Source organism: Bombus bifarius, unplaced genomic scaffold, assembly GCF_011952205.1.
Source record: "Bombus bifarius isolate JDL3187 unplaced genomic scaffold, Bbif_JDL3187 scf7180000008058, whole genome shotgun sequence".
Classification (NCBI taxonomy): Eukaryota; Metazoa; Arthropoda; class Insecta; order Hymenoptera; family Apidae; genus Bombus; species Bombus bifarius.
In genome coordinates, this window is record NW_022884422.1 from 1,219,922 (window position 1) to 1,235,040 (window position 15,119).

Genomic DNA, 15,119 nt, shown 5'->3' on the forward strand with positions numbered 1-15,119 from the left:
AAAGATAACGAAACCTGGTAGCGGATACGGAAAAACTTGAAGGGAATTACTAACTTCGAAACATTTGCGGTGAAAGGAATTGTAAAGTAATATTCAGCTTTCCACACAGAAGCTTTCGAACGATTTGTTCGAATTCCACGTTGAAAGAAGAAGAAAAGAAGAGAAGTAGAACGACGTATCGCAGTCTCTCGTTTCGCCTATTGAAAACTTTAATAACGCGCATCTTTTTATTGTCGTTCAGCCATTGTTCGCTTGAACAGTGTAAATATCTACAGGAAACGAATATCGCGAGAAGAAGAGAAGAAGGCTACTGCGAATCCTTATGCAAATATGTGAAATACCACAAGAACCACGTACTCCGACCTTTCACATGCTCGTCCTTAACAAAGTTTTAAAATCATGTCCTTCCGTTACTCGCTGCCACGTGATTTTCTTTGCACCGCAACCTTACCACGGTTTTCCATCGCCCTTTTTTCGTTCCACAAAAATCCAACTCGGTGAATTTAATGCAATTTCTGCTCGTTTCGCGGGAAACGTTCATTTTCGACGTGTCACGTGTCTCTTCTTCGCAATGTTCAATTTTCGAGGCAATTCGAGGCGACGAATTTTTGAAAGGAGAGCAACGATCGAACAAAGGGAGAAGGGGCTAGAATAGGCGAGATACTGTAAATCGGTATCGATGCTTGCAATTCTTCATGAAAAGTGTCACGAACAGATTATTCCAACGTCCAGTATCTTTTGCTGCCAGTGATTTAGCGTAAACGAACGATCGATAAATTTCACAAATTTCTCGGTCCTTCACCCGAACTTTTCGTACTTGCGGTGCGCGTGTGTGTGCGTATATTTTGTTCGTTCCTTGTCCAGTGCCGAAAATAAAAGGTCACGAGGACAAACGTTATCGAAGCGGTAGGACCGCGGTATTCGATTACTGCGCCGGAGAAAAGTGGGATGAAAAGTCGATGGAAAAAATAGTAACGTCCTGCCGCTAAATCGCGACGAGATAAACGAGGCGAAGATTTACTTCGACAGGCGTAAAACGCCTCTGAATCGAGAGCCTTTCTCTATTCCAGAGATTTCTCGCTAGAGGATAAAGCGTCTACAGGTTGAAGTCGTGCGCGCGAATTTTACAAATGTTCCAGCCAACGACGTTCATCGGGTCGCGGGGTGAAACTGACTGAAGGAAGATGGAATGTTTCGAGCACGGTGTATAAGTTTACAAGATGGACGATTTTACGCGAAACTCGAACTTTCGAATATCTCATTAATTTCTAACTGTCTGTCGGTGGCAGTCATAAGTTTCGCCACGCTCGTGGCAGTTTCAAAACTTCAGAAAGATCGCACGATGAACGCGAAATAAAGAAATGCTCCCGGGGAAGTTCGTCGAGCTAGGCTGACGCGTTCGAAATATTCGACTTACTGTAAGAGGCTGGCAGTCCTCGCGATGTAAAAAGGTAACTTGCTAACGGGCTGTTCAGTTCTTAAACAGGCAGTTATATCTGCAGCCACGAGAAAAACAGGAACGTACCGAGAAGCTTCGTAGTTTGCGGAGCAATGTCTCGATTAAATTCGTTATATCTTTCTTCTTTTATTTCATATACATAAGTATGTAACAGTGTAATTTAAAACTTGAGCTGCTTTCGCGAATTCTTAACAGTTTGCGAGTTCTATGAAATTTTATTAAAGCCACAATTACCACTGTATGCTCTTTTCGATTTCCTAGTCCGTTGTACAAACTCGAAATCGACGTACCTGTTATTGAACTAACATAAACACAGCGACAGAGAAATATTAAATCGATACAAAAGGCTGGACTATTTAATCGATAGCCGAGAAGCCGAATCTGAGAGTGCGTTACGTCTGACCACACGCGGACTGATTTTACTGCGCGCGGCACACAGAAAAATATTAACTTTAGAAAGTGTCATCAACTTGGACGAAATCATCGCGAGCTGTTGCTGAAAACAGTCAATGGGAATCGAAATTACAAAAAGTCACGATAGAAAATTCGACGATATAAAGAAATATCTTGCATAAACATCTTGCGTAAAGGGAAATGCAGCCGGTTTGACGTATAATTCGATGTTAATTTATGGACTAATTAAACAATCAAACTTGCAACACAAACAATCGAAGTTTCATTGTTGAAGATGAAAGTAGGTCGGCGAATGGGATACGCGGAACAGGTTAAAAGAGAGAATCAGCGTTGAAAGGAGAAAGATAGAAAGCGGAGTACGATGAGGGAGAATGGTAACGTGTACGATATCACAACGGTGTAGAGTTGGATTTTGTTACGGTAAAGAGGAGGGTAGATTTATACGGAACTGGTGAGCTTAAGTTCGAGTTTCCCAACGTTTCGCAGAAGTGGCGCGCATTATAAATGCGTACAATAAGCTGTGCGCATCTTACGACCAATTTCGGCAAATTGATCATTTATTATCGATAACGAGCAAATGGTTCATTTAATGCATGCATATGTATGCAATCGTAGCTGATCTCGAATAATAGATAAAATTGCGCGTCGGTAATTTTTCTTGCAGCTTTAGCTACTATTAGATAAACGTACGCAGAAATTAGATAAACGTTACGTTACGTAAAAATTGTTTTCAACGGAAAAGAACTTTATGCAAAACGCCACTGAATATATTATTAAGGAAATTTATTTCATTATGGAATGGAAAATGTATTTAATTCAGAGACGTTTAAGTATACATATAGAAGTCGAGTGATTTTAAAAAGCAGACTGACAACGCTACAAATGGTGAATTCTAAATGTATATTTGTATTTATGCATTTCTGGGCTCGATTCGTGTCAACCATTTTTCACCTTCCCACTACACGTATGCACGAGCAGAGCGCACTTCCTGGCTTTGTTCAACACATGCATTAAATATGGCATCCGTTGTTGGCTGGCTTTATAAAATAATATCTGGCAAAACACGGTATTGAAATTTATAGCGGAAACGTGCGGTGCTGTATTTAATATAAAATTAACGTCAACGTTGGCGAATTTAAGGGCTACCCTTTTGGACTGCTAATTGCAAAAATGACGCACTTAAATCTAAACTGCATAATTTTAAATTGATACAATTTCTAGAAGATTTCTAAACGATTGAATAGCTAAACATTTAACAAAAAAGGTAGGAATTGAATAAAATTCCAATTAAATGTTGTACATCAAATGAATATGCACGGTTGTTTCATTTGCATTATAATATAGAATATAATGTTTATAAGTTAAATATTGTTCCAGTAAATTATTAAATAAGGCGCATAAAGATGCAAAATTAAATTCGAGCCGTGAATCAAAGCGCGATTCCAATGGATTCGCACGACACAATTCATACATTGTATAATGTGAGGCCAGGCAAAATGGACCAGCGTATAATTACACGAAAATGGTGCTCAACAGTTGCAAAATCGGTCAAATTTACCGAGCTGTGAAATAACCCAAGCATATAGTTGGGTTAAAAAAGATAATGGAGGGCATCGTGAGTAATAGTTGAATACACGTTGTTCATACGTGCCATACGTAAAAATTTCGTTGGAAAATTCATTTTCATCTTGAATCGTAAACTAATTTTCACCGGAATTCGTTTGACATAGTGTGTAATTTCCTATATCAAAATGTCTCTCGAAAAAACGTAATATTATATAGTATTAACACGTCAAACAGTACAGAAGCAAAACAACTTATATATCCAATTCGCGTTGCTAGCGACAGATTTCAATTTCAATTTTTTAAACTAACGCTTTCAATTCTGGAAATAAAATTTTAGCTCGATACTTTAGCTCGATATTTTAAGAACAATATCTAACACCCCTATGTATCCTCCATTTTGCTATGCATTTACAAACTCCGAATTTAACCGCAACGAAACGAAGCGTTAAGCCAAACCTTCCCAAACGTCCACCTTTTACGCAATCTAGCGCATCCCCCTTTACTTGATCCATTTTGCAATCGACTTGCATAACCTCTTTCACTTTTAGGGCAGAAAATCCCAAACAAAATGTTCCATACCCTTCTGCGACAAATATAGAATAAACCATTCCCGGGATATATCCACTAGGGTGAACGAGGAAGCAGAGCTAGAGCAGAAAAGGGGTGAAAGGGATAGGGATTGGAGGGATACGAAAATCGAAGCGGGCAAAAGCGAATTCAATCTCGAAACACTTGGGTAAACGCGAGAGTGCTCGGACATCGAGACGAAACGAGAAGTTTAGCGAGACTGGATCCTCCTGGGTGTATCGCGGAAACGCCAAAATCTGCCGACAGGCAACGACGCGACGGTATTGCTATGCGAGCCGCTGGAATTGGCGTGGTCCCATCGGACATAAATTTCAATCAACGGCACCGACGACGCTGCTAGTCGATGCTAGTTCGAAGGGAACCCGAAACACAGTCCGCGTTCTCATTGAAGGCGTCGCTCGCATACTTCGGCCCCTAGATATTTATTGCTACCTGATCGAAGGTACGCTGATTGGTTCTCGTCGCTCTCTTGTCTCCATGCGTAACACACAGCACACGAAAACGTAAATTTCATGACGGTGCGAACCGTTGATTGGTTCCTGGAACTAGCCAGAATTTGCATCTAGCGGAACGTCGATCGGCCATCCTTTGCTGTTGCTGCTGACCGATCGTATGTTTATCATCGTTATCTTATCGTATTCCTTTCTAGCCAATTTCTTTGTATTATAAAATGGAAAGTAAAACAGAATGATATTTTTTTATCTCGTAGAACTCGAACAATAAGTAATTCTCGAAGTAACACAGATCTATTTTTCTAAAGTATTTTTTGCTCGGTTACATCCTCATCTCTGTTCATATTTACCTTCTATATCGCTGATAGAAATATATTTTTAACCTACACTGTTTCGACACTGACGAACCCCGACGTCCGAGAGATTCCGTGCGATGAGATTGTTCGACCTATTTCGTATCTCTCACGGTCGACTAAATCAATTTTCCATTTTTATATTTTTAATCAATCTGCGATGATTCCATCGAAGATTCGGCCCTTTTTCATTTGCTCGTCTCACACGACGCACCGTCCAGCCATTTTAATCTTTCCTATCGATACCTTTATCCTCGTAAATCGTCCACAAATAAACCATCCTACGTTGGTCGAACAGACGTTGATATCTAACATAAGTACTTACCAGCACTTTACCTTGATAATTCTTACTTACTCTTCGACTGAAATAATAAGAACAATATTTAAAGAAACCCAACAGAGAACAGTTTTCAAACACAGGTATAAGTACAATTTGTTCGCCGTCAAGACGTGAAACTGTTTCTTTACTACATTTTTCCCCATCCATCGTTCTGAATACGATGTTCTGACCGATACGAGCTTGTCGAGGGCAAAAAACGTCCATCGCAAAACGTCGGGCGAATATTGCTTCATTAAGCTTTCCTTAGAGCTCGTTCTCGAGACGGTTTGTTTATCGATCACAGGTACCAGTGCCGGCTAACTCAACCGGCTAACAATCGTTAGAAAAGATTGACGTCCCTCGACAATTGAGCACGGTTTCCATGAACAGTTTCGTTAGCGCGCTGTCGGTGTGTCTTGGAATATTGCTTTCCGCGTTCATTGGCAGCTTTTAATTAACTTCGCGCACGGAAATGTAATAATACCTGGCGCACTTTAAATAAACTCGATAATCGACTGACATGAGCGAAAGCGGCAAGGCGGCTGGGTTGCGTCATGGCTCAGTTACATTGCACCGAGCTACTTGCTTGAGTGCATTCTAGAACAGCAACGAACTAGCCGCTAATTGCTGGAAATTTTCGGTTCCAGCTGATTACTGGGTAGCCTTGGCTGCGGCGTAATTAATCATTTAAGGATCTTCGTTAATCTATTCTCAGCCAAATAAAGCTAATCTTAAAGAAATAGAATTTAGGTGTCGAAAGTATTAATAAAATATATTGGAGTTGCTCGAAAAATTCGTAACTAAATTTAAAAATATTTGAAGACAATGTATTTGTATGGATTTCATATTTTATTGAATTTCAAACATGTAGCTTTACTTTTTCAGAAAAAAAACTATTCTTTTTTAGCAATAGACTCCTTCAAATAGTTATTGAATGTTTCTAACAATGAAATCTTTCTAATTAATCAGTTACAGCTTCTATTCTTGAACTAGAAACAATATTTACTTCAAGTTTAGCATTCAAATATTTAACACAAATTTATGATGAATAATTCTCTTCTAATCCCATTAAATATACTTATCCATTGTTAAAAATGCTACAAACTTCTCAAACAGCTTAACATTTCTTTTTCCAGTAGAATAGAAAACTGCTTTAGTAAATAGGTTTAATTATTAAAGATAAAATTTGTTAAGGATTAATACGAAATAGCTGACTTCGCGTTTGTATTATAATTGAAAGAAAATATTATGAATTTGTTAGGATTTAAACGTAGTTGCAAAAATTGAACGAATGCGAGTCTTATAACTGGCTGAATAAAGCAAAACGGATTGTTAGCAAACAATTATATGGCAATATCGAAAATACTCATCAATCGAAATTATCAGTCGAATACACATGTTTTATTTTACCTGATCACGGTGCAATGCGCTCTGCTGTGCTTTCAGTGAGAAACTTGGCGAGAAACACAGCAAAAGATCAATAGTTCTTTATCACACTCCTGTAAATTGAAACGAACACCAATGTTACCGAATACTTTTGCAGAGTCAATTATTTTCTATAAATGCGATTATTCTTTGTGGCGTCGCATCAATATCAATTTCATCCATTAAACATTTCATATCTATTCTTATGTAATCGAATCTTGTCATAAAAACTATTTAATTTTACAAGTATGCATACTTCTTAAACTAGAAAAGCTTTTTCAGCTTGTACGCAGCTGGAAAAGTGTTTCTATCGTAAAGCTAAATAGTTACTTAAAAGATAAACCTCAAAGAACACTTTTATGCATAAACATTCTTTATTGTCCCGATATCTAAAATCACATTTTGTAAATATCTTTTTACTTTTTTCTACCATGCACATAATACAACACATAAAAAATTGTCATACTCTCCACGTCCAATTAAATTATCGTAAATAATGTTAACGAGATTTGGCAGGTAGCCTCCGCATCACGATCGCTGTGGATTCGCACAATATCCGCTGCCGAAACTTCTGAGAACGCCTGGAGGACCTTCACAATTAGTGAATTCAGCTTCTCGAATACATCTAGCTCCGAAATAAAAAAAAGAAACCGCTTGTCTCGTTAAGGTAACGCGCAAGGGCCGGAAGTTTGATTAGTCGACAGTCGGTACAGGCAGAATATTAGCGAACTTAGCCGAGGAACTTGTTCATTAGTGGATCATCCAAGTATGTGTGTGTGTGTGTGTGTGTGTGTGTGAGCGCGTGTGTGAGAGAGAGAGAATAATGAACACTAGAGAGGGAGAGTTGGACGCCTTGGTAAATCCACGTTGTAATCTGACGGTTAGATCGGGCCGCCGATTGAAACTGCCAGCAACAGCCGAACAGTTCCAAGCCGCCGTGGTTTCAGAAGGGTCTGGCCTGCAACTAATATACGCGCGTGTAATTAGTTGTGTCGCGCTCGATAGTGTGCTTGGTGGCTGATTTGTTGTTGGTTATGGTAATTTTATTGGCCCACCGCGACCCTTGGGGCTGTGCTTGGATATCACGCGTTCGTTTCTATGGCTAGGTACGTTCCTGTCAGCCGTATTTCCGCCATGTTGCCGCCAAATTGGTGATAGACGGGGGGGGAAATTCTGTAATACGTAAATTAGCGACTCGAAACATACAGAGTCGTCGCTGCTTCGACCTCATTAACGAGTGATTTTTCGATTTGTTGAAACCGAGAGAGCAAAGATTGCTATTTAGGAATTTGTAGATCGCGACGCTTCGGCTGACATCAATTTCCTTTGGTGTTATAGTATTAAGCTCCACGGGTGTTTCATTGCGTATCGCTCGACAACAAAGTCCTTTTACGTTACCATTAAAAAAGTTAGAAGGGTTTACGTAAATTAAGCTTGTTTCTAAGAAAGCTGTTTCCTAAGACTTTGTCTGGTAATGCACTGAAAATTAATGAGAAAACAGAAACTGTACTTACCTAGTATCTTCTTACTTCGTTGACTGGTAATAAATTTCTTCTTTTATTATATAAAGTCCTCTTCCTACTTTCCTAATTACAATTTACAAGTTGTTTAGGTTGATATACCGAGTTGAACATACAAACACATACTTAAAATAATCATGAAAGGAATGAGAAATATGGCAAGGCGAATGAAAAGTGGAGACTAGTTTTAGAAAAACATTTACATATTTATATATATAAAATATAATACAATTTGTTACAGTGTAGATGATAGTGTAGCGTTTAGACGTTAATATCCAGTGTAAATTAGGTATAAATCTAAGAGCGGTCTGGAAGGATAGGGACGCCCGGTAACGCGTACGATCCGTGCGTGAGCGCGCGTGTCATTAGGCGCGGACACACGCGCGCATACACTGCGGGGGAGTACAAGTTCAACATGTTACATGTAAATTATAAAGATACAAGATACTATTTAGCCAGCTATCTGAATTCGAATGTGTAGGTGCCTATGAAGAGTCCGGGACGTAATTTAAATCTAAAAACTATATATACAGGGTACCTATGTACACGCACACGCTATTCGCTCGATTCCTTTTTTCCCGTCCACTCGTTTGCTTTTTTTCGCACGATCACCGTGCCCCAATATCTAGCTAATGGGTCACAGGCATTGGTTGACGATGGTCGCTAATCTTTTCTACATACAGTACATACATTTCCCGATTTCCTGGCTCCGCCGAGTTTTCGTTCAATGTCTAATCTCCTCGCACTCCGAAAAGCCACTTTTCATACGTCTCTTCTATCTCCATTTTCCATTCTCTTGTCAATTTTATCGACTTGGCTCAAATTTGTTTATGTTTCAAGTTTGAATCGGCGAGTAATCGGTGAATGCTTCACCAATCGTACCGATTCTCCATTCAGGTACTGCACGTTACTTCCTCGTTGTTCCATTATATAATCGTTCGCTAGTATATACGTCGTACACGTTTGTAATTTACTGTTAGGAAAAAATTACAATGGAACGGTAACCTTTATAGTAGTTTTTCTTATCGAAATCTCGATGGAAGCCAGGGATCTCGGCGTGATAACGAACCAGCTAACGTACATACGATGCAAGATCATTGAATATAAATGCGTAATATCGTTCCCTATTTATCTAACATAATTATCCCAGCATAAATGACATTTACTTGTGACACTTTGCTTGATTGTTCTGGTCATATCACCGGCAGTTCCTATCAGCCCCTCCCAACACGCAACATCCCCTAAAACATCCTGACGACGGCGACGCCTGCGATAACAGCGTCAGCGAACGGCCACTGAGACTGAAGCCAGCGCGTCGACATCGTAGCACGGAAGAAGTCTCGAAACGACTTCCTCTCCTCGCCTCTCGCGCGGCGCGATTATAACAAGTTCTTTCGGCGGTGATAAATCATCGCTTATCCCGTAAAGGATCGTACATTCCGTACACGCAGCGAAGAAATTCGAGGGAGGGAAAGTAGCAATCGAATGTTTCTCAAATTATTCCATCTCTCAATACGTGTTTACTATCTTGCTTCTATCCTTCAATCGTCGATCAATTGCATCACCGTCGTACTGTTTCGTCGATGTTTTAACATCATCGACAAGTCTCGAACGACTTGTTCTGTTTTCATTTCTGTGTACGTAGGTCTGCGTGTCGTATGGATATTTTTAAATGTGTAAATATTGTACGTGCTGACTCGATGGTTCCATGTTATAAGCGTTTACAAACAGAAAAAGAGGGACAATAATAACAGAAAGACGGAGTATAACTTCGAATTGGAACGCTGACATTAGCGAAGCGACGATTGGCAGTATCACGGCAGTATACTCGTCGGCAGTATACAGCAGTATGATCGGAAAGGAATGGACCTTCAGCGCTTAAAAGTAACGTTTTTTTTCCTCGAGGATGAAGGTAATAATCGCTCGACTTCCCTACGATCTCTACACACACAGATCTCCTATGACATTTACGAATTATCGTAGTATTAAATTGTAAAACGTGACTACGCGCTTATTATTTTTACCGATTAGTCCGACTACGTAGTGAGGTTTTTTTTTTTTAATATTTCTACACTAGGGAAAGAAAGAGAGAGAGAGAGAGAGAGAGATTTATCATCGACAATCGGTCGTCGTAAGTCGTGGGAGATCGGTACTAAAAGACATCGACAGAACAAACGAGAGATTTTAATAGACGACCGAGAGACAGATGTGAGAATGAAAAACAACCGACACACACGGAAAACGAAACCGCGACATTTCGCTCGTGTGATTTTCTGGAAAAAGAGGAACGCGCCTACGAAGCTTTTCGCTTCTCGTGTCTCCGACTGTGAAACTTGCGTTCTCCCCCGATGCAAATAGAATTGAGGAAAAGCGCGCGCATTAAGGGACTCTTGACTACAAAGATATCGATCGCGGTGCTCCGGTGTAAGTCCTCTACTTGCACGCCATCATACATGTTATTCCTTCCTTCCCTCCTTCTCTCTTTCTCCTTTCCCAATAATTAAAGTGGTGCTTCGAAGACTTAATCGACTGAACGAGTGTCAAATGAGGGTACATTGTAACAGGTCAAAAATTGGATCAATTTAAAGTAACTACGCGAAGTAGATTGGATTTAATTCTGTATCGAAAAAAAGAAACAATTCTATTGTCTAACTCTTGTTGGTGATTTCAAAATGTTAATAACAATTGATAATTCCCGACCGATATTCGTACATCTGTATCGATATTTGTAAATTTTTTTCTTGTATGTTCTCTCATTTAAACATGATCATGATAAATTGTTCTTTAAAACAATTCTTTTATTGTCTCAAATGTTACATTGTTCGATAAGTCGAATAAAACATGACATTCCAGTAATAGTTTCGATAATAGATCGTTATTTGAATCATCAATTCGTAAGTCTGAATCAGCTATGAAAGCTGTTAATTAATCACAAACGCTCGACGAGACAATCATTATCGATTGCCTACCAAGGAGTCAAAGCACCGCTTTAAAGCGTGGCGTCGCAAAGAAACGGAAGCACATGTCTTCCGTTGGTGGAATCGATCACGTAGAGATCGATGCAACACCGCGTGTGCCATTCGTAGTGACAAGTGTCCCCCAGCGAGCGGTGGAGAACGCATTAAGAAACTCAACGTACGCTTCCCGACCGTCGCGCTTCGCGAACATGTTGCGCGCGGAATATATAAAAACGCATGTATATCTAACGCGTGGAAACGCGGGCGAAACAGAGTATCAACGCGACAAGTAAACTTCTTCTCTATACAATTAAATAAAAAATAAATAATCTCCGGCACGAACAGCCAGCTGAACAACGAGAGCTACACTTAAGGAACTGTACAGAATATTACAAAGGAAATGGTACAAACGTTGGTCAAGTGACACGTAACGAGGCTAAAATAATTCCACGGTACAGTGAAAAACGTTGGAAACTTGGTTTGTTAGTCCCGAGTGCGAATCGACCAACGTTTATATGGTCTCCGCTAAAAAACGTATCTATTCGTATAAATCTAATAGTAACAGAATATACAGACTCCGGCGGGAACCAAGCGATTCTCCATGAGATTACTCTTTGAAAAATCTAGAAAGCTGCACCTGAAAGCTACTTCTTTAGAAATGTTCTCTTCGTCAAGACCACCCGAATGCGTTCAATTCGCTTGGTTCTCAGCCTGCTAAATAAACAGCCAACAATATAAATTCTTTCGAGTCTAGAAGCTTCAAAATAATTCCGCACAATAGACAGGATTTCAATTTCCTCGTGGATATCTTTCGTTCGAGAACTGCTGAAGGAGAGAATCGGCTAGTACATATTCGCGACTTACACTATGTTGCTTTTTTCTTGAGACGGCGAGTCGAGTTTGAAAACGCAGCCCGTTGTTTGTAAAAATGGACTAGAAAACTTGTATCATATTTTTACTCATTCTCGTTCAATTCTCGTTTTCGTGCGCTGTCACGTATTTATTATTATCAACCAAACAAACGTAGGCTAAGATCGATTAAGGTTATACACGTATATAAGTTCATATTCACGTACGACCGATCCTAAAATTATTGTATTATATTTCACGCAATATAATATAGGTTGGATCTATTGGTGCTATATGGATAGATTGGTGCTATAGTGGAAAGTAACGAAATAGAAGAGCAACGAGTAACTTTGTCGCTCACGATTTCGATTCACGATTCATCCGTATTCACGTTGTTCCTTTTATCTGATCGTGTCAAAGGGCGAGAGATCCATCCGTTTTGACGCAAGCGCCGACTGTGTTAACGTTACGACGGAAACGCAATTCTTTGCAGGATTTCAAGGGACTTCCTTTGATCGTATCAGCCTTTGCCCGTGCCATGTTCAAGCGAAATACTTCGCGACTAACCGAATGAAATCGAATTAAATTCTGAATCGATTACTTGCGAATGAACCTAAAAGCTTGCTTTTATGCCGGCGTCGATACGGATCGATAAATAGTACCTCGTAGATACAGAGGTATTTATACGTTTAGCTTTTTACACACAATATCATTTGTGCAATATTTTGAAAAAAAATTAGATGGTGAAAACTGAGAAACGACGAGTGATCGAAGTCGAAAGATATCCAACGATGGTCCTGCGCGAGTACGCGATTCGTTATAACAATATAGTTGCACGAGCAGAGATCGCGAAAAGGGAGGTTGATCCTTGAATGAGGACACCGTAGATCCTACTCTTCGATGGACGTTCATTAGGGGAAAATATATTTGGCAATCTTCAATAGATCGTCTCGTGTCGACAACATCCATTATTCGTTCCGTGCGCGATCACGACTCAAAACCATCAAAAATATTTCTCTTTCCCACGTCGATCAAGGTAATCCATCCAGCTGATCCATCGATCAACTCTTCCTCGATGTGTTTCGTAAAACGAATCGTCTCCGTAAAAAAAATTGCGATCGTTCGGTAGTAGGACAAACCGGATAGACGTGGAAACGAACGCGAAAGGGAACCTCGGTATCTACCGCCATCCTCATTCAACGACCAATCAACGATGAATATAGTTGTTTAGTTTAAGTGACGCGTCAGAGGATACACACCGGTACGTACTTACATATGCATCTCCTCCCCGATCCAGCGCGATCAACAAGAAGATAAAACGGCCGTCCTAGATAAACGAAATCGATCGATCGGTCGATCAGCGTGCAGACGACCAACCAGTGTTCACCTGAACGTACCGCCAATTACAGCCACCAAAATGGTCAATATTAAGACCATCGGTGGTACCGATCTAGTCGAGGAACTTCCGCCAGTTGGTCCGTCACTGCTGCGGGACACTTTGCTGCGCACCAATTGTCCACGTTCGACGGCGTTTGTCTCGTCACTGTCAGGATCCACGGGAGCACCGATATCCTCGTCTTCGCTGAGCAACATCGACAACTTGTTTCTTAGAGGTTTCTTCGAGCAAGGCAAATTAACCTCCTCGTACGGCCTTAAAATCCTAGGATAGTGAACTTCCAAGTTCTCCGTGCCCGGCAGCACACCCTTGTTCGTCCAGCAGAGGGGTTTGAAGGTGCCTCCTCGAGTAGCTTCTCGGAAACTTTGAAAACTGGTCTCCCAGTCGTAGCTAAGCAAACGTTCCTCCAATGTCATGCCGGACAACTTTTGCGGTTCTTGAATCTTTACCGGGCTAGAACCCCTGTAACGAGAAAGAATGATACGTGAAGGTTTGTCACGGCTTGGCTCGATTTCACGTCCTACAGGGACGAAGTTTCAGGAGTCCCGAAGACGACTTTGCTCCCGTGACCCGCATCGTGAAAGCGCGCTCGTTTGCCGGAACAAAGCTTGTTGCAAGTCTTTGTGTATGGCTTGAAGAAAACAGGAACACGTTTACGTGTACCTCTCTCTTTCTTGACCAGGAAATTTTAGTCAACGTCCTGAGATTGAACTAGATTTCGAACGGATAAGACAGAAAATAGGAGTTCAGATCGTTGGTTATGGTCGTCTACACAATGATAATAAGCTGATCGTTTAGGTATTTAGGCTAATTAGTTTGATGGCCCGGTAATGATTGCATTATTGGTAACAGGTGTATGGTTTTGAAGTAGGAGCGTTGTTTGCCTGCCTCTGGTCGATACAGCAATTTGGTCGCGATGTCACGCAAAGATGACAATGATCTCTGTCGGAGTTAACGATCCAACTAGCGACGACCTGCCGATATTAGTGGTAGTAATAACAGTAATTTAACTACGGTATTCAATGTAGCCGGAGTGTGTTTAGTGAAACAGGACGCTTGTTACATTAAGGTTCGTGACACGTCGCAGGAAGCGTCTTCGTGACACACGTAACATTACGTAATGCAATAAACGATGCGTCTGGCGCAATATAACCGACGCTCGTTGAACTAACGACAGGTCGTGCGGTCGTGACGCACGGGCCATCGCCGTCCCTAATTGCCAATTTAAAGTAATCAGAGTAAAAGGAGCGAACGTCTGGTCATTGCTTTGTGTGTAGAGGCATACGTCGTGATCATTAACGTGGTATCAAACCTCCCGCGTAAATTAATCTCAAACGGTCTTTGAACTTTCGATATAAAAAAAAAGAAAAATGAAACAACCGACGAACCGACAGGCGTGATTATTTCGCGAAATTCAAGTCAACCTAACTGTTTCGTTTGTTTCATAGCGGACAGTTTGGCAAAATGAACGAACAAGAGAGGTCTCATCGAAATTATTGTCGATATTCAAACACGAACAGAAAACGTTACGACAAATACTCACTGCATCAACTTTTGGATTCCCAAACTCTGCAGAACCGTCGGCAATGAAGGCAGAGAGTAGCAAAGCGACAGCTCGATGCGAGGATAATAAAGCGTGGATACCAAACAAGTTTCTTCCCTCGTCGACAATCCACCTAGCGTGATTGCTTGTCTGGATTTAGATGAATATGTACATTCGGCTATTAAATGATCACCCTGTAAGAAAAACACATACACCCACCTATGATTACCCCATATGCTTCGCTAATACCGAATAAATAAGTACACAATTTTTCCATC

The 15,119-nt window shown here is 40.6% G+C and overlaps 1 protein-coding gene across 1 annotated transcript in view; it reads right to left on the bottom strand.

The window, feature by feature from the left end:
- Positions 1–12,211: 12,211 nt before the first annotated feature.
- LOC117208232 (MOXD1 homolog 2) overlaps positions 12,212–15,119 on the bottom strand; it is a 167,754-nt gene continuing 164,846 nt past the window's right edge. Inside the window, exons 8-9 of the mRNA XM_033449219.1 lie at positions 14,842–15,035; positions 12,212–13,760 (exon numbers count right to left, since the gene is read on the bottom strand). Of these exons, the coding sequence (XP_033305110.1) occupies positions 13,286–13,760; positions 14,842–15,035 (669 nt within the window). The 3' untranslated portion in view covers positions 12,212–13,285. The remainder of the gene's footprint in view (positions 13,761–14,841; positions 15,036–15,119) is intronic.